The 21,189-nt window shown below is 42.4% G+C and overlaps 1 protein-coding gene across 1 annotated transcript in view; it reads right to left on the bottom strand.

Moving 5' to 3' along the window:
* The window catches only part of LOC143143989 (uncharacterized), a 114,568-nt gene extending 102,307 nt beyond the window's left edge, over positions 1-12,261 (bottom strand). Inside the window, exon 1 of the mRNA XM_076305898.1 lies at positions 10,546-12,261. Within this exon, the coding sequence (XP_076162013.1) occupies positions 10,546-10,639 (94 nt within the window). The 5' untranslated portion in view covers positions 10,640-12,261. The remainder of the gene's footprint in view (positions 1-10,545) is intronic.
* Positions 12,262-21,189: the final 8,928 nt, after the last annotated feature.

Here is a 21,189-nt window from a genome sequence, read left to right as displayed (position 1 = left end):
AAAAGTAGGAAACGATAAAAATTCGCAACGCTGAACGTTCGTTGCGTCGTTAATTCCTCGTCGTGCAATGGGCGTTCCAATGATATCATCGATAAATAATCGACGTCTAATCCGTTAATCGTCGCGCGTCCAGTGCGATCCACTGATCGATCGTCCTTTCACCAGCCGTTGATCGCGTCCATCGTGAAAATCAAGTAGCTCGTGCTCGCAACGACAGCTCGTGCGTACCGTGTCGAAGTGAAACCGAGTGAATATCTCGAATTGGTCGATCGACGAACGAGGTATCGTTCGCGAGGGTCGGATCGTGGCCGACGAACGACCACGGTGTCGCGACACGAGGCGCGGAAGTGTTAACGAAGAATAAAACCGTGGAAAAAACGAGAGTGGATAAAAGTTTACGTGACGTGGTTCGTGTATTTCAGCGACGACGAATCACGGATCGACGCAAAGCACCCGCGCCGCGATGCACCGAATAACATTTGTGTCGCGCGCCCGAATAATTGATCGTCCTTTCACGTGCCACACCGGACGTAAATCGAAGAGCCGCGGTAAAATCGTTCGCCGAAGAGGATACGTTAATATTCATGGGAAAGGACTGGCCGTGTAGCTCGTGGAGTCACCGCGTACCGAAAAATTTCTTCCCCGGTAGAACCAGCCGGTAGCTACGACGAATCGAAACGCACTTGCCGCGCGAAAATGGAAGGATTGTCGGGAACGAGGCTGGAAGGTTAACGAGGGATCGGGGAGCGTTTTGACGAAGTGGTTGATCGTTAATTTGAAGGGGGAAATTCGAAGGGGGAAATTTGAAGGGGAAAATTTGAAGGGGAAAATTTGAAGGGGAACATTCGAACGAGAAAATTCGATCGAGAAAACTCGAATGAGAAAATTCAACCGAGAAAACTCGAACAAGAGAATTTGAACGAGAAAATTCAACCGAGAAAATTCGAACGAGAAAATTCGAACGAGAAAATTCAACCGACAAAATTTGAACGAGAAAATTCGAACGAGAGAATTCAACCCAGAAAACTCAACCGAGAAAATTCTAACGAGAACATTCAACCCAGAAAATTCAACCGAGAAAATTTGAACGAGAAAATTCAACCCAGAAAATTCAACCGAGAAAATTGGAACGAGAAAATTCGAACGAGAAAACTCAAACGAGAAAACTCAAACGAGAAAATTTGAACGAGAAAATTCGAACGAGAAAATTTGAATGAGAAAATTTGAATGAGAAAATTCGAACGAGAAAACTCGAACGAGAAAGCGATTTCGAATGACTCGATCGAATCCGTGGTAACATCGGAAATTGGAATTGACAGTCGATAAACGAGTTAGAAAATTTTGTATCGAAAAGAACTAGTTGGTATACGAGAAACTCTAAGTGTTTCGATTCGTCGTTCTTTACGCTACAATTTTTATAAAATTTCACGCCAGGATGATTCTTTTCATTAAGTTATTTTTTGTGTAAGCATCCTCAACTTTTTCGTTCCAATAATCATCTTTCGATGAATCGAGCCCCTTAACCCTAGATCTACCAACCGATCTACTAACTGCTTCCAACTACTTCCGTAAAGAAATTTTCTTCAAGTTCCATATATTTTCCAAAAAAGGACTTCTCTATTCGACTATATATGATCAATTTTATAAACCATCGGCTCGTTCGGAAAGTAATTTCGTTTTCCAAAATGGAGACTATATAACTTAATAAAAAGTTTGTACACTCCAAAAAAAATCGTGTTTCATTCTCCCCGAATAAAAAAAAAAGAATCGACTTTCCGAAGAGCCCAATATTATTTTTTCTTCTCCGAGATACATACGAGATGTATCTAAAGATTGGGAAATCCGTCGTTGGTTCTACCTCTTAAAAACGAGAACCACGTGAGAGTTGAACGACGCGACGGACAGAAGGAAAGTATTTTATGAAATCCATCCCGACGTTGAGTTTTCAGCGAAGCGGACAGCGGTTTCCACTGCATTTTACGACCTCCTGTTTGGCAAGCAGGTAGAGACACAGTCGCGTATGCGACGCAGTCCACCGTTAACGCCGACGATTTTCACCATCCGAGATCGGACACGATACCGGATACACAGCTAGCATAGTCATAGAAGCATCCTCGTTAGCAGCAGCGGACGCCAAAATCGCCCTTTCACCTCGTGAATTCCAGATCGATCGGGTCTCGAATCAGCGAAAACGCGAATAGAAAACGAACGACCCTGCATAATTATTCCAACGGGCGTACGTGCCGTTACAATGTTCGTTCATCGGTCAGTGAACAGCCACGTTCCCGATAATCGTAATCAGAGAATATTTCAAACATCGTACCGTTTCGTAATTGTAATGTATTCGTCAACGGCCATACGACGGAGCGCAACGAATAATCGATCGACCGATTGGAAATTTTAAACGATTATACAGAGTCTCCGGATATACTTAAGCCGATCGAACTACATGCCCCGGAAGTACCTATCCGAAGAAAACTTTTTTACATTGCTCCCCACCGGATATCGCTAAGACTGCTCGATAGAGACTCCACAAACTCTACCGACTTCTTTCGACGATTCACAGCATCGTTTAAACCATCTGTCCGGCTTAAACTATAAAATTATACAACAATGGCCCTCGGTACTTGTGGATTAATTATTTGCGTTATTCTTCGCTTTGCGCGAATTTCCTTCTTGTTTGTTGTATAGAAAGGCCCGTGAATAATAAACCATTTGACCAAAATGAAAGATACTCGTACCGTGTATCGAGTTAATCTTCGTCTTCTTTCGAAAATTCTTTAAAAATCTTTTCAAAATTCTCCACCGTACCAAAATTGAATATTTCGACTCGATTTTACTGGGTTTGTTCGACTTAGATAAGGAAATAACTACAATTTATTGGAAATCTTCTTGAAAATAACTATCAAGAAAATAACATCTGCATCTATGACTTCTATTGCAGCTAAACATGCAACGAGACGATACACATCAGTGTCAACATTAAAAACCTTCTCAAAACACACTAACGTACCAAAATTGAATATTTCTACTCGATTCTACCGGGTTCGTTCTACTTAGATATCGACAATCTGTAAAAATGACCAATACATCAATTATACAAGGAAATAATTACCAAAAAAATAACATCTGCATCTATGACTTCGATTGCAGGGAAACAATATGCAACGAGACGATACACATCAGTGTCAACTTTAAAAACCTTCTCAAAACACACTAACATACCAAAATTGAATATTTCTACTCGATTCTACCGGGTTCGTTCTACTTAGATATCAACAATCTGTAAAAATATCCAGTACATCAATCATACAAGGAAATAACTACCAAGAAAATCACATCTGCATCTGTGACCTCTGTTGCAGCTAAACATGCAACGAGACGATACACACCAGTGTCAACATTAAAAACCTTCTCAAAACACACTAACATACCAAAATTGAATATTTCTACTCGATTCTACCGGGTTTGTTCGACTTAGATATCAACAATCTGTAAAAATGTCCGGTACATAAATCATACAAGGAAATAACTACCAAGAAAATCACATCTGCATCTATGACCTCTGTTGCAGCTAAACAATATGCAAAGAGACGATACACACCGGTGTCGACATTGGAATAAACTTCGATTCGATAGAAAAAGTGGAAGAGCGTTTTTAACACGGTCTCCAAATGACGAAAATTCCCAGGAGCTGCACTGAGAAACGAGCTCGACAAACAATAACAACAACGAAGGCTCCAAGCCTTTCACAATACAAGGAAATCCAGGCTTGCCCTCGCGTTCGATGAACGATTTGCACGGAAAGAGGTTCGGGAGAGTACGGATCGACTGGTGGCTTGTTGTTTGTCCAGGAAACCTAATAATAACGGTACTCATTGTTGTATCGACGAGTCCCACGCCCGACTCGTCCATTTAGAAATAGGCGTTACGTCGTTATTGTTGCAAACGGTCGCCGGTCTCTGTGTGCACCGACTTCCAGGAGAGGAAAGCAGAAAACGTTATTGTGTCTGGGAAATGGACGAGTCTGTCGCCCTTGGATGCTCCTCCCTGGTTAGGCGATCAGAAACGAGGCCGAATACGCGCGTACTGAGGCGTACGCGCTCGAATATATACGCTACTGGCCATGTACACGGTGATTCTAGAAACTGGACCGACTTGCGACCGTTTCTTTTTTTTTTTTTTTCTTCTTCCATGGGAATGCAGAGAACGTGCAGCTTTCGACGACGTCCTTCGAGTACACTTTCATTCAACGGGGGTCCACCGATGCAACCGAAAAATGCAACTGCACTTTCGTAAATCGTACACGGTGGACGCTTCGAAACTAGAGTTCGTTTGAAGTCGATAGAAAGCGAGATTGAAAGTGTCGTTAAAATAATGCTTTGTTTTTTAAAATGTGTATTGTTTAATTTTTAACACCTTGATACTGTTTTAAAGCTTCCTCGATGGGTAAATATGCAGCTTTCGATGAAGTCCTTTAAGTATAATTTCATTCAACGGGGGTCCACCGATGCAACCGAAAATGCAACTGCACTTTCGTAAATCGTACACGGTGGACGCTTCGAAACTAGCATTCGTTTGAAGTTGATAGAAAGCGAGATTGAAAGTGTCGTTAAAATAATGCTTTTGTTTTTTAAAATGTGTATTGTTTAATTTTTAACACCTTGATACTGTTTTAAAGCTTCCACGATGGGTAAATATTTATGAATATTCGATCGCACACATTGCGTCCGTAAACATCGATCGATCGAGAATCGTATCGTGACCTAGAAATGTTAGGAAACTATCGAAGATGTATCTAAAGTACGCAGATGCGATTTCGAGCAATTATGGATGGAAAAGGTGACGTTGAAGAATATTGACGTGTACTTATATATATTTTTTCATTGTCGAAGCTTTAAATAGTCAACGTTAAAGTATTTTTCTAACTACGTAGATACGTATCTCTGGAAGCGTTCGATTCTCTCATCGTCGAATCAATTTACATCGATTTCTATAAAAGAAACATAGACAATTCGATCGGTGTTCTCCGACGTAATTAGTTCGGTGAATGTTCGGTGTGTTTAATCGTTGTTCCGTCTGTTCGATAAAAATGTAACCAGCGTTCGATAAGGTTCGTTTCGTGAAAATATACGATAAATTCAAAATGTGGTGTCGCGTATATGACCGGTAGTGTAAGTACGTGCGAGACCTGAATGGTGCATCACCGCCGGATGCAACCGTGTGCAGGATGACTTTTATTAAACGATGAAATTCCAGAGATTTCAATCCCTATTACGATACACAGTCCCGTGATTTTCCCACTAACGCGAGCCTCGTATTTACACAGCGAGAAGGAACGTATGTATATTTATATATATATATATATATTCTCAGCTTCGAAGACGAACGATCGACGTTATTTCGGTAATTTTTTTCAGATTTCTACCAGCGAGCGAGATGTGTGCAACGAGCCTAGTTTTACAAGTGTAATGCAGTTAGTTTATACGCTTAGAAAGTGGAGTCTTTACAACTATCGTGGATCAGATCTACTTGGTAAGCAAGATCTTTTTGTTACTTTTGCACATCAAAGAGAAACGATCGTCTCGTTTAAACAATTTGGAGTTTCTAACGGCCAGACGTGGATAATTCGTTCTAATTCGCGAGCGTTGTACGCTCAATTTACACGACACCGATATCGCGTTCGAGTTCACAGTTTCGACGACACTGTCGTCGTCTTTCGCTCGAAAGTTTCGAAAATTTCCAAACGGTAGACTTCGGTCCCTTCCGTATCGTAACAATGTGTCGTTATCTCGTCAAAGTAACACGTGGCATGAATTAAAGATACATAAAGTACGATACCGCGGAGATAAAGATACAGTTACGATACAAAGTCAAGGTACAGCTAGATTCTATTGTGAATCTAATCTGGAATCTGCGGTCTTTCGACACGGGTCTCTCGATCGGGATGGTCTCTTCTTGCGTTGCTTTCGTCGCGTCGTTGTTATTTAAAAATTGGAAACGAAACGCGCCAAGTTCCATTTTATACGCGTTAATCCGTCAATCGGTGAGACACGGGTTTCCAAATGAACGAAATTATACGGGGATCAACGAAATGAAGCGAAATTCCATCGTTAAGGTATCCCTCGTTCGTTTCCACGTACCTTCATCGAATCTTTTTTCGCGAAACTCGCCACGACTCGAATATGGAATCGTCTATGCAAATTCGTCCAAAATGATTCTCCGGGCTGGACACATACCGCGAATTCATTCGTCCTCTCTCCGTTTCTATACGCGCGAGCGTATCGAACCATTTAATTTTCCAACTCGATAAACCCGACACATAACACATCGCTGCTAATTAACCGACCGCCATGTATAATTCATGTGCTATTTACTAATGGGGACAGAAATACTCTCGAACGCCTAATGCCGCGAAATTTCATATGCCGCTCGCGCGAACCCGGCGAATAAAGATCGTTCGTTCGTTCGTTCGTTCGTTCGTGTACTCGTCTCTTAATCGCCGCGATCGATTGACCGTAACATCGTGAATCATATCGACCGAACTCGATTTCGAGAATTCTCGTACGATCGCGCTCGATTTATCGCGATTACGCGGCTTTGAGATTCGAACGCGTTGACGCGCCCATATTTTTCATATTTATCCGTTCTGCGAAAGTGTCGCGCGATAAGGGACAAGTTGTGCAATTTCATTTTGTAATTTAATATCGCGTTGGGTTTGACGCAACGTTACTTCGAACAGCGGTATCGAGGCTTGCAAAGGAAAATCGTGAAATTCTTGGAAAATTCGAGACGAATTGAAAATTTGTACGATTGAAATTCGAGTTTGAAATTTGTGAAACGAGAAGGGGAATATTTGCAGGATTGCTTGAAAGTTTGAATTATAGTTGAACGAGACTGTGCGATTGAATTTGGTCGATTCATGTTGGAGATTTCTGGAGGATTGTTTGAAAGTTTGAATTATAGTTGAACGAGACTGTGCGATTGAATTTGGTCGATTCATGTTGGAGATTTCTGGAGGATTGTTTGAAAGTTTGAACGATAGTTGAACGAGACTGTGCGATTGAATTTGGTCGATTCAGTTTGGAGATTTCTGCAGGATTGTTTGAAAGTTTGAACGATAGTTGAACGACTCTGTGCGGTTAAATTTGGTCGATTCAAGTTGGAAATTTGTGAAACCAAGAGATGGAAATGTCGCAAAATTCTTGGGAAATCCGAGAGAAATTTCGCTAAATTTTTACGATTAAAGTTCCTTAATTCGTGTTTCAAATTTGTGAAACGAGAAGGAAAAAATTGCAAGATTATTTGAAAATCTAAATGTGTGCGATGAAATTTGGTCGATTTGCATTCGAAATGTGTGGAACCAAGAGGGGAAAATTGTAAAATTCTTAAAAAATCCGAGATAAATTTCGCCAAATTTGTACGTTAAAATTCGAGTTTGAAATTTATGAAAAAATCGCAAGATTGTTTGAAAATTTGAATACTAGAAAAAGTATGTGCGATAAAATTTGCTGAAATTTGAAATATACGAAACGAGAAAGGAAAAAAAAACGGAAAACCGAACCGTGGAGAAATATTCAAAGTCCGTGGTAAAATTTGGTAAATTTATATTCGAAAATTGAAACGCAGATCTGTGAACAATTTTTCGTAAAGTCTCGAATTCGATCACCGTGATCGTGGTGGTTAATATTTTCAAATACAAAGCTCGAGAGTAGCGTACCGTATTCCTCGGTGAAATGTTCCACCTTCTATCTTCTCAAACATCGCGGCGTATTTTAATCGTATATATTTTTGTTTCTTTTTCTTTTTTTTTTTTATTTCCCTCGCAACGTTTGAGTTATAATAGCGCGTTAATACGTCGAAAGTGGCGGGTAATTCGAAGCGACACGAGAATCTCTTCGATTATTTTCAGCGAGCGACGATAAACTATAACGCGCGGAGAAACGCTCGACGAACGAGGACATCGAACGAGATCGAAATTCGTTAAATTCGGCCGTTTATCGGGTGCCCCTTTGACGATATCCCGGCCAGACGGCGGATACGTAAACCTACACGAAAATAAATTTTGCGGAGTATTGCCGGTTCATTCTAAGGCGCATAGAATGATAGCTATTTCCGTTAAGGAGAAAAAAACCGGTGGCACTGTCTGTCTCCGTGGCTTCTAAAGATAAAGCGTCTGCGAGCGATTTAACAAGAAAATCGGTCTTCTGCTCGTATGCATCCGCTCTATCGGATTCGATACGGGTCGAGAGCCCGTCTCTCTTCCACTCCGGGACAAAAGCGGCGGGGAGCGTAAAGAAAGAAACAAAAAAAAACAAAATAAAAACGTGAAAAAAAAAAAACACGAGGAAAAATGCGGTCGCCCCGGTGTTCTCTGTTCGTAATCTATCGAAGGCTAGGAAATAACAGACGCGGATGTTGACTCATTGCTACTCTCACTTTTGCCGCAATTTGCATCGAATCTCTTCCACATATTTGCGCGCGCTCGCCGATACGCGTCGAATGCACAAAATGCACGCGTGCGCGCGGGCGCGCGCGCGAGCGAGCTAGCTAGCTAGCTAGCGCGAACTCTCGAACGCGAGCGCACGCTCGCACGCTCGGGCCAGCGCGAGCGAGCGATATCACGGATGCACCGTCGATGCAGCCGCCTAGTTCCACGGTGCAGACCGCCGCGATCCTCGCGCGGCGACGAATTTTCTCTCTTTGACTGCGTTTCGCGAGTTTCGAGAGAGCACGACGGTAAATTCTTGGTGGCTCGTTGCGTGCCCGTAACGGCGACACGTCGACACCGCGCCGGAGTGTCTCGGACACTTCTATTTATATTTTGATGTATTTGCGCCCGATTTTTGCGCAGAGGTTACTCATTCACTCGTCGATGAATTAATGTACAACAGAGGGTAAGAGAGAACGAGAGAAAGAATCGGGCGTGTCTCCGGACGCTCGATCGAATCGCTCGAAACACTTGCGCGCGATCCTGGAACTTGTTCCAAAAACCTCCGAGGTTCGAGGACTGCCAACCGGGGGAACAGCGTAATTATAATTTTTTAATTCGTATTAGGAGTATCGTTCGAAAGAAAAAGTTTCTATTTCGTTCTGAACGTGATTTCATTTTTGAAACGAGTACAAACGAGAGATCTATGTTTCGTTGTATTTGTACGCTCGGTATAAGTAATGTACAATTCGAGACTTTTGGCCGCCTCGAAAGTTCATTGTTTTTTTTTTCTTACGCAGATCTCGCGATAACGAGCTTCCCAATTCCGACGCAAAGAAAAAAAAAAAAAAGATTACTCCCGACGACAATGGCGAGGATCATTTGGATGGCAATTAACACCGGCGCGAGAAGAATCGGTGTTGCCAGTGTCGTTACGACGCCTCGAAAGGACACCGATTCTTGCTACGCGGCCACGGATTGGCGGAATCTAAATAATTACCTTCGCCGACTGTCGGTGACGACGAAATTTTTCTTCCACGTAACGCCAACGTACCTGGAACCGCGATTCGCGTGTCGAAAAATGTGTAGGTTCGTTGCACTCTGATAACTCGCTTCGATAACGCGTATCGAATTGGGAAAATTGTCGTCGGTCTCCCTTGTCGTGTGAAATACGATCGATGGTTTTCGACGAATAAAAGTTGACTAAGAATCGTTTCGAGATAAGGTTAATCCCGAACGTGTCAATAAACGCGAAACGTTATCCGTACCGGATGCGTCGTAAACGCATCGAGACAGGACACATCGAAATAACCTTACCCAATTCGTATTTTGCGAAAACCTCCGTCGGTGTATTTCTATCGTCCGTCGGAAGAATTCTCTAAAATGGACTTATAATTGTCGAGAATCGAGGACGAAAGATCCACAGGGTGGCGATAAAAATTCGTGAAATACGAACAGACCGTATTAGACACGATCTCGACGAACACGGATTATAGAGGGGAAACGGGGAAGGTTAATTTCACGCGACACGATGGAAATCCGAGTCGATACACGTCAATCCTCTCTACACGGGATATACACGCGAACTCGTATAATACCGCGCGCGTACGAGCGAGGCCGTCTCTCGTTTTTGTTCCTCTTATTCTGTCTACGTCGTCCGCTGCTGTACGCTTACATTTAACGGCTAGCAGTAGCGGTGCACCGACTCGAAAGTCTGAGAATCGAAACCGCACGGATTCCCCGGCACCCCACGGCTAGACGTCGTCGAGAAAATAGCGATTTTTACGGGAGGAATCTCGCAACGGCACGCGTCGTCGACGATGGAAAAGACGAGCGAAGAGAAATAGAGCGAAAGAGAGAGAACAGGAGACACGGAAAAGAAACGTCATGGAAATAGGCGAAAATCGTGCGTTTTCATTTCCATCCGTCAAACTTCGGGCGATCGGAGACGAACTATCGAGAGTGTATCTCGTTAACGAATAGTTCGTGGCATCGATACGTAACGCGGTCACTTTTCCCGTGCGCTGTTCTTTTCCAATGAAAAAAATCGACTACGCGCCCGTGTGCGACCGGACTTTACGCTCGGGCATTGTAAGAGATGATTGCGTGCTAACCTGAAAGTCTAGCGAGGAATCGAAGCATGCCAGCGGCGGAAGACAGGCAATGAGCCGCGGTTCCAGCGACCAGAATTCCACCGGCGATCGGCATTTGTGTTTTCCTTCTCTTTCCCCGATTGTCCTGCGTGTGGTAGTCGGTCGGTCTCTCGTGCTGCTGCGTTCCTCTTCGCGTATGTCAGAGAAAGAGGGGGGAAGAGGAGTGAGAGCGAGCGAGACAAGGACGGATATAGGTGCCGGGGGTGACGCGAGTCCTAGCCTAACCTAACCTCTCTTCCTCCTTCGGTAAAGGGACACACAGGCACACCGGATGAAATGCAAGCGAGCGAGCGAGCGAGCGAGCGAAAGATCCACCACGGACGGTACAACACGGGACAACCGGTCGGTCGCGCACTGTTTTTCAGTCCACGGCACACACTGTTCCCATGCCCGTGATTTTTCCACGGATCTTTGACACTCCTGTGTTCGTCTCTCGGCGATCGGTTTCGTTTACGTGTCGTGTCGTGTCGTGTGGTCGTGCGGCGTGCGGCGTGCGCGCGTGCCGTGTCGCGCCAGTGAAAACTCTGCCAGCGCACACACAAACGGAATGTCGGTAAACTGCGAGAGACAGACGTACGGCCGATACGGGATAGATAAATGGGCCTTAGAGCGAGGGAGAAGGAGAAAGGAACAGCCACACGAGGGGAAGGGAAGGGGAGGGAGAAGCGCGTACGACGGCGTAAAGTCCGACCACGGGAGAGCGAAAGAGAGGGACAGATTCTCTCTCACCGTACACACTCCGACACGACGTGTTGTCACGATTCACGCACTCATTCGATTCTCGACGTTCGAGATGTACGCGTAGAACGCGCGCACTTTAGGAACTGTTCACGATGCAAAGCTCGGGAAAAGGACACACCGTGATGATACGCTTCGGCACTGTTACTGCTCCCACGAGCGAACGAACTCTCTCCTCTCCCATGGGCTATTTTACAGCGATATCGAGCCCCGACGATTACAAACGCGCTATCGTAGCAGCAATGTACGTGTCTCTGCGATTGTCCCTGCGTTGCTCGTGCTACTCGTTCGCGATCTTTTTAAATATGTCATCGTGACACCGCGGTGTATTCGCGCTGCTCGTGGGCCCTGACGGGCCCTCGCGGTTTATATTGGCAGCGACACTGCACTGTCAGACACGGACTACGACAGAACAGCCGAGCGACGACTGACTCCTCCGCTCGCGAGCCACCAGCAACGTTGCCACATCACTACCGAGTCTCGATCGGGCAAGTCTTCGGCCACCGACGGACAGGTACGACGGTCACTGCGTTCTTGGAGCTGGCGCGCGACCGACTGTTCCATTCGATTCCTTTTCCTCTTCTTGCCCGGTAATCGCCCTCGACACCGTGTTCTTTCCCAGTGTCACGTTTTCCTAACTACGTCGATCCCTTCCGCCACGGGTTTCTCCGCTTCGCGACGACTTGTCACCGGACTCGAAGCCTTTACGTTCGCATCTCTTTCAACCCTCGTCGCGCGGCAAGGGTCACGCTCGTGGACTAGCCGTTGTCGCTGCTGTCGACTGCGGATTCGGTCGGTGCATCGAAATCCACGGCACTCCGAGATCCGGACGAGCACACAGCACCGAGCTAACTGGCCACATCTGCTGCCGATTCGCTGGGAGTGCTCTGCGAACTACAGCGCGGCCGGCCAGTCTGCCTGCCAGTTAGTATGCTCCCTCGCTTTCTTACTCTTGCCTGCCAGTCTACCAGTCTGCCAGCCTTCTCGAATCGGCCGAGCCTACCTCTCGTGTATCTCTTTACCCCCCTCCCTTGCCACGCCGTGCCGCGCCGCGCCGCGCCGCTTTCCTTCTCCTTTCCTCGTGCCCTTCCCTCAGAGCTTCTCTCATTCACTCGCTCGCTCGCTCGTTCGTTCTCACCGTCCTTCTTCCACCGTAGCCTCTTTATCGCACTTACCGCCTTCCTATCCTCCTCTTCGTCTAACGGCCGCCTCTCGCTCTGTCGAATGAATGGTTTAGTTCGTGAGGGCGGCCGTACCGGAAACAACCGATCGCATCCGGAAATCACCGAGCTCGGACTTCCCGTATTAGAGCGTTTCTTGAATAAAATTCCATTCTTTCCTTCCTTTCTTACTTGGACGCGTCGCTGCCTCGTCGTTTACTTTCCGCCGAATTTCCACGCGGTACCGCGATGCGTTCGTAAAACCGTGCCGCAATTTCGTTCCGTGGACATTATCTACGATTGGCTCGCGGTTCGTGCACGACCCGCAATCCGTTGCACTCGTGTTCGCGTTCCACGAACCTTTCGTTAGAACTTTTCGTGCGTGAAATTGTAATACGTTTTGACGCGTGCATTTCGTTTCTGGTGCACGCGCTTCTGCATGTATTTGTTTCTTTTCTATTCCATTTTTTTTTCTTTCTTTCTTCTTTCAACCTAACCCAGAACCTCGTCTCGGAGTGTCCCGTAACGGTAGTTAAATTGTGTATCAACGCTCGTACGTACGCGCTTCTATCGCCGTGCGATTTATGCTAATATTATTTTCTATTAAGATTGTACCAATTCCTACTGTGTACACGATTTGACTTGCATTACGTAAATTGTTTTTTCATATTATTTATGAACCGCTTTACACTTTGTAAAATGCCACGGAAGAATAATGTTTACGGGTAACGATATATTTCGATATTATACCGAATTATCGCGTTACGTTTGTCCGCACGAAATATCGTGATACGAAACCGTGGGCATTCTAGAGTACAAAAATCGGTGGAGGGGTTGTTCCATATTCCATGAAACTGGAGCACTATTTTAGGCTCAAAATTGGCGTCGATTAAAAGAACTGCAGCGTGTCTGGTGAACTAAATTATGCAAGAAAAATATACCGACACTCTTCGCCGAGATACGTCAGCGCAGCGGAAAAGCTGCCGTTTCGACTACCATACCGCGCGTATTTTTCAAACATTCCTTTACGATCCGTTTAGGACCGAAACGTTGAAAGAGGCACAATTTGTGGCTACAGTTATGACGACCGAAATCAAACATCTCGATTTGTACACTTTCCTGTTTCTACGCACCGCTTTTCCGTGAAATACTTTTGTACGTTTAAATAAAATTTTTGAACGAAAATATAACATTTTGCGACAACTATCGATTAACGTTTACACGGTGAATAACGGAACGATTCTCAAACGACGGACCATGGTTGCGATCAAATAGCATTTTTTTCTAAAAACTATTAGGGAATAAAATATTTTTTTACGCAAGACGATGATGTCAGTTTCTGTTTTATCGACCTGTTTTATTGAATTCCACCGGTTGTATCAATCTTTATTCACGTAAGCCTGATAAAATCTTGTATCGTATTATGCAAGGTGGAATATGACGTAATGCGATGCGCCGATTCATAAAGCAAAATGCAACGAACGGAACGGTAATCAAGATTTGTCTTTTCAGATGCGTATTGCGTGTACATTGGGCGACATCTGTTAGCGATATACAAACATTTGGAGCAAAGAGGTACCCGGGCAAATACAACGTGGCGCCCTCCTATCATTTCTGCTATTCCTAATTTTTTATCACATCGCTAAAATTTCTTTACCGTTGTTTCAAAAAGAAAAGCGATTTCATGAAATCTTAACCTTGTTAGCGACGACAGGATGTATCGTTACTTTGTGAACTTTGTTCTAGATGTACAGTTATTAATTTCTTCGTCGAAACATTCCGATGGTTGTTTTTGTTGGATTTATACATAAGTTAAATCTAAGTTGAAACTTTAACTCTCACAGCTCAAACGCAACCTAATCGCTTTAACTCAAATTGCATTCAATCGAACTTAACCTACGTTTAACAGAAATCACGATTATATAAAATGACGTTTAAATTTTTAACACTTATCGAGAGAGACCGTAATTCCAGAAACCGTTGCAGATTGCACAGATCAACTAAACGAAGTAACGCATCGACTTTTATAAAGACTTTAAACCGTGTCGTACAAACTTTGCTTCGAACAAAAAGTGTCGAGTGGTGTCGAGTCGCAAGCTCTCGAGTTTACGGAGGTCGCGCTCGGATAAAGGACATTTGAAATCCATTTAAAAATAGTGCGAGATTATTGAAGCATTTCGCTTCACCTGCCACGCCGAGGAACATCTGCGGCGCAATCTCGATCCTTGCGTCATTATCCTTTGTGACCGCGCATCATCGATTCACTGTTTTCTCAACCATGGAAATTAATCAACCTTAGACCATGATCAGGATTGATAATGGGAAAACGTGATGTCTGCTGTGCCCAGGTCCGTCCGGCGTGCCCGGATTCATCGATCGAGAGACTGAGTTTCTATCGTCTCTTTCGTCTTTCTGTGTCTTTTTGTTCCTCGTCGTTTCTTTTTTTTTTTTTTTTTCGTTGCTCGCGATTCAATCCTACGTTCGATGGAGCGATTTGCCTGCAAATCGATCGAAACGAACTTTATCGTTCAGCGCACGTGAAAATAGCGACTCCATTGAACGCCACCAATCAAGTTTCGCTCTATCCGCGAGCGGAAAACGCTTCCTCGCGTTCTGTGATGCATGGTCAGCGACAACACGATACAATCAACTATCGATTAGAAAATTAGAGTTTTTAGTAAGCGATTCGAGATTACAGGCCTTCTTTTCCCGACTGTAACAGTACATTACACGGAACGAATCGATAATGTGCATTATCGATCATTTATTGCCGCGAAGAAGGGGGTTAATACGGGCGAGAATTAACTCTGACAGAAGCAGATCCGGTTAGGTAATTTACGTTAAAATGACTTATCATTGTAAAAGTTTCACTCGGTGCGTTACCAGGCAATCGATACAAATACTGTTTTTATCGTGCACGTAACGTTTCCTTCGTGCATGGTACCTAACCTCATCTCTTAACACTTTCGAGTAGGATAATTGTATTAAGTATTCGTTTGTTGCTTGTTATTTTATCATAAATCAACATTTCTACGCATTTGTATTTTACGCGTTCTCATCGTTTTTTATAATTATACTTGTGAATCACTCCTAGGTATATTCAACCTGGCGTGTAGAAAGGTAAAGTGAACCGTATCGTGTACAGGAGAAGGTCGATAATCGATTCAAAGAAACAAAAATAGAAAATTTACAATAGGAGAATATGGAAGGTAGTCTTTTTAAACAGTACTCGTTTATTATGCAAAGAAATGCATTCTCAATGAATGCAAAGGATAAATATTCAAATATAACCGTTGTTTACTTTCATCGATGAATAAAATGAAAGAAACGTCAATTTTATCGACTCTCTTAGGTACCGCTGTACGCGAAGTGTGAAAATGTGAAACTGAGAAGTTCATTCTTCTCAGGATCTTTGTGCGAAGAGAAATCGAAAAGTTCTTTGCCATTTTGCAATTCGAAGCTTCGTTACCGAGATGTAAGCAGATAAAGTTTACTGATGTAACTTCCAGCACGCGCTATTTATATCCCAGTCAGCTGATCGAGCAGTCGCACATGCATGCACCAATGCACGAAAAAACGTGTCCATGATGTTTACACGCGTGAAAACTTTAACTTCGCGTATATCGATGACGAAGCCTCGGATTGCAAAATGGAAAAGAACTTTTCGATTTATACACTCACGCGCAATTGATCTTGAAAAAAAAGAGAGTAACGAAACATTCTTTTCCGTTGTTACCAAACGCAATTATTATTACAAAATATTTTAGAACTATAAATCTATACGAAGGTGCAACGAACGATTCGAAATGAACGACTCGAGAAAAAGTTTCTAAATTGACTATTTATATAACAACACGAGCCACGCGAGGATGTCAGCAATATGATTGTAAGAAACTGTAAATCTAAATACCATAATCGACATAAGACTCGAACTCAAACGAACTTTGTAAATTGAGCGAAAGAATAAGATTATGTATACAAAACTGCGATCGATAACTGCTAGCTGGCACAATTACGTATAAGCGATAGCGACCGTTCAAAATATTAATACTTTTCACCTCTTTGTCTAATGATAGTATCATTTTCTTTTATTACGTTTAGGATACTGAGTTTAGTTCGATCGTTCGAGGAGTGGATTCAATTTAAGAATACTGTTATTGTTGACGTATTGTACTACACACGCGAACACGTAATTTCACGTAATTTACGACATTGCACGATCTTGAATCGTTCCTTCCAATAATAGACTTTCTGTATTTGTGTTTTATTTACTATATTCCAGAGGATAGAAACAGTATTACTTCGAATCTTGTAACACAATATTTATAAATATACAGTTACTCAATTGAAAGACCTTGATAACCAATTATACGAAATAATGGACGGAAGTTTGGTTAAAAGAATCTATCTACCTGCTTATTGCGTAAACTTATTCGAGCCTCGTATGACTCAAGTTTATTAAACATTCGATAAAAAATACATAATTCTAACCATGAAATACTAGCTTCTGAGTATATCGATAAATGGTAAGAACAATGATAAGTGAAATACGTGTACAGTGTCTAGTAACTTTGGTCAATAATCGAGGAACTATTCATCGCTGATTTCTCGTTCTCAAAGTCATTTTAAGGTTATGATACCATAAGTCGTCGAACTCGTCCCGATACCAGCTACAACGCCACAAGTTAAATTAACAACGACAAATATAAAAAGTGTCTTTCTCTATTAGAGAAGGGAAAAAGTTTATTTACCTTTTTTATTCAGAATTAAACATTTGCAAGGATATATTCCAAACACTTTTTAACATTTCTAAGCCTTCAAAACTTTAAAAAATAACCATCGTTACCAATCATTGCCCGTTATTACATTCTCAAAGAAAACTATTACCCGCTATACACTGCCAAACATTTTCCACGGAATTGTTATTATACAAGAATCCAAAATTCCTTTCCATGACACTCGTTTAAGGTAAGTGTTTCATTCCACGAGAGTGCCGCGAGATCGGATACATTTTTTAAAGAAAAAATCCGTGCAGAGTTATCAAAGAAGAAAAATGTTCGTTTTTCGTTCAAACAGACAGCTTGACGTCTCTCCTCGAGGTAGCCAGTTGTTCGTCGGCAGTAATTTTACGTGAAACGATTCGCGACTTACGGAACCGTACCATCATCGACCGCGTACAATCAGGCTGGTAATCCTTGGGGGCTGACAGGTCGACCGATAAATCGATGCCCGGGTGGAAGACGTAGCGTGGCAGGATGTCACATCGTGGCCGGTTCTTTGTTCCGTTGTGATTTCTACCAGCGCGTAGGTTAAGTGCATCCACGGCGGAAAAGGATCACGATTTGATAGGCATCGGTGCAATATTCATAAGCAGTCAACGTGTCCATCCGGCGCAGGCGTCGTTGTCGTTGTCGTCGTCGTCGTCGTCGTCGTTTGTTCTCCAGGTTCTACGTTGGTTCGCGGGTGTACAACTGTTGTTCGTTCATCCGGCAACGACTCGGTTCTCCGCTATGTTCGCAACGACACTGGCCGCGAGTCTCTTGCTTCTCACCTCGTTCCTCGGACCTTCCTTCTGTCAAACGCCGATGGCCATGCGTAAGTCTCGTCCAGAGATGGGCAAAATTTTATTTTCGAACCGAAAGGACCAACAATGACCAACCTACGACGATTTACGTAACGTTTATTCGATCGTACGGTGACATTTTTTTTTTTCCGTTCCGATCGTTTCGTTCCGCGATTCGAATTTTGACTTTTCTTCGCGCTCGTTACGAAATATTTCTATTCGTAATTCAAATATTAATTTTTATCTATTCTTGTGATTATTTCGTTTCATGATTCAAATTTTAATTTCTTTTTTCCTTCGTTGCGATCATTTCATTCCGCAATTCTAATTTCTATTCCTTCGTTACGAAATATTTCTATTTGTAATTCAAATATTAATTTTTATCCGTTCTTGTGATTATTTCGTTCCACGATTCAAATTCTAATTTCTTTTTTCTTCGTTGCGATCATTTCATTCCACGATTCAAATTCTAAGTTTTATTCTTTCGTTACGAAATACTTCAGTTTGTAATTCAAATATTAATTTTTATCCGTTCTTGTGATTATTTCGTTTCACGATTCAAATTCTAATTGTTATCCATCCCCACTATTTTCTCACTACTCGGTGTCTCGAGTGTGATTCGATTCTACGAACAAACACACTACATAGATATATCAAGAGTAAACGCGAAAGAAACAATGTGCGAAATAAGAATAATCGATCTTGAAAATTTCGAAAAAATCATTTAATTACAAAGTGAAATTTCTACACTGTTCACTTTATCTTGATAATACCTCTATGACATTGGCGTGGTTCTCCCGATGAAAATGAGTCCAAACACGGCACAAATCGGAAAATATCTACTACTACGATTTTTTTTATTCTCACTATAAAAAAACGTTTAAATCTTGTCACGAATAAAGTTCGCGCGATTCGTGCCGTGTTTGTACTCGTTTTTATCGGGAGAACCTCACCAGATTCATCGACACCATTACTGTAAAGATAAAGGGAAAAATAACAAATTTTAATTTTTCCAATTGAACGATTCCAATTATTTCTCTTCCTTCGGAACAACGCTCGAGATCTCTACTTTGCGCGCTATTTCTTTCTCGTTCTCTTTCGTTGTGTTTTGTTCTCTTTCTTTGTCGAGAGCCTCCAGACAATTCTTGTAATAAAATCGTTACCCGTTCCGCGATAATCTCGACGCCAACACCCGATTTACTTAAATTTAAACGAGCGTTACTGTAAATTTTCGAAGCCGTTACGCAAACTTTTCAACGACTCGTCGATTCCGGCACGGTTCGCGGGTTTTTATTCGTCGCACACGCGTTTCCCAGGGTTCGATGAGAATCGACGAAGTGGTGTCTGCAGCACGTTCTTTAACGCTTGCCGATTGGCTGACGGGAAGCGTCGAATTACATTTTACGTCTGCGTTGCATTAGCGGTGTGGTTCCCCATTTAGGCCAGCAGTGCGCATCCTTTTTCTGCTCGGTCGAATAAAATCGTAATAACGTTACCCGCGGCCGAATTTTCGCATAAAGATGGAAATAAAATGTCTCGATCGGGTTCTAAATTTATTTAAAAGGAAAAATAGAAATATTGCAAAATTTGAAAAGGTATCTTGACTTTTATCGGTTTTTCGAGATTGAAGAAGCGGAGACTAGGTCGAAGAGGGAAATAAAATGTTCTGATTGAATTCAAAATTGTTTAAAAGGAAAAATATAAATATTGCAAAATTTACTAAAGTATCTTGACTTTTATCGGTTTCTTGAGATTGAAGAAGTGGAGACTAGGTCGAAGAGGGAAATAAAATGTTCTGATTGAGTTCAAAATTGATTTAAAAAAAATATAAATATTGCAAAATTTACTAAGGTATTTTGTCTTCTATCGGTTTTTCGAGATTGAAGAAGTGGAGACTAAGTCGAAAAGGGAAATAAAATGTTCTGATTGAGTTCAAAATTGATTTAAAAAAAATATAAATATTGCAAAATTTACTAAGGTACCTTGACTTCTATCGGTTTTTCGAGATTGAAGAAGTGAAGATTAGATCGAAGAGGGAAATAAAATGTTTCGATCGAGTAGAAAATTTATTTAAAAGAAAAAAATATAAATATTGCAAAGTCTACGAAGATACCTTGACTTTTATCAGTTTCTCGAGATTGAAGAAGCGAAGACTACTTTAAAGAGGGAAACAAAATATTTCGATTAAATTGAAAATTTATGTAAAAAAGATATGTAAGTACTACGTAAGTACCGTCAAATAATATACTATATGTTCGTGAAGAACGTACACTCTCCGAAATATTTGAGTCGGTTGCTTATACATTCCTCCACAATATTTTACAATAATATCGTTCAAAATAACGAACAAAGGAACACGACAACGTTTCATTAATTTAATTCAATCCAAACGCGACAATTACTTCAAAGTTATAAATATTCCAAACCCCGAGCGTTGAATTATTAAAATTTTTCACTCACAAATCTACCGTAACGAAAGAAAAACTTCGCTAACGATCCAAGATTTTCGTTTGGTATCGGACAAATATCTCAAGGTCTATCAGACACGTTTAGCTAGCCACTCGTACGCAATTTTCACCGGAGAAAATTCTCGCGTAAAATCTCGCGCAAATGAAATCGATCGATCGTGTATCTCCGAGCATTGATCGAACGATATGAAAGTTTCATTCGTTTCCGATACGAAACCGAGGAAAGAGCGACCCTATTATTGTTGAATTATTTACGCGGTAAACGTCCGTCTAAAACAATCCGCATCTCCTGCGCCGAGTGTTGTATCGTCTCTGGTCCTTGACACGAAAACGAAACGCGGCTAGGAGCCACCTTGTACAACGACGATCAAGGAAAATAAAAAGTAGATAGGCGTTGAAACGCGTGCGAGGCGATCGCGCCGCGATCATTTCCTCGGATGTGATCCACTATCGCGTAGATACGCTTACCCGGTTGTTCTTTTCTCTTCTTCAAAAGTGCACACAAATATTCCGTAGGTTTCCAAGCGGAGTTTTTATTCCACAATTTTAGTAGGAAAGGCAGCCCGGCTAATTGGCGTGCACTTTCTCACGATCATCCGTAACGTGCACCGCGCAGATAATTAGTCCACGATTAGATACGATCTGTTCGAATAAACGCGTACCTAACGATGGAATA

The sequence above is a fragment of the Ptiloglossa arizonensis genome, chromosome 3 (assembly GCF_051014685.1).
Source record: "Ptiloglossa arizonensis isolate GNS036 chromosome 3, iyPtiAriz1_principal, whole genome shotgun sequence".
NCBI classification, from domain to species: domain Eukaryota; kingdom Metazoa; phylum Arthropoda; class Insecta; order Hymenoptera; family Colletidae; genus Ptiloglossa; species Ptiloglossa arizonensis.
The sequence above is the reverse complement of the archived record's forward strand: the minus strand, read 5'-3'. Positions and strand labels throughout refer to the sequence as shown.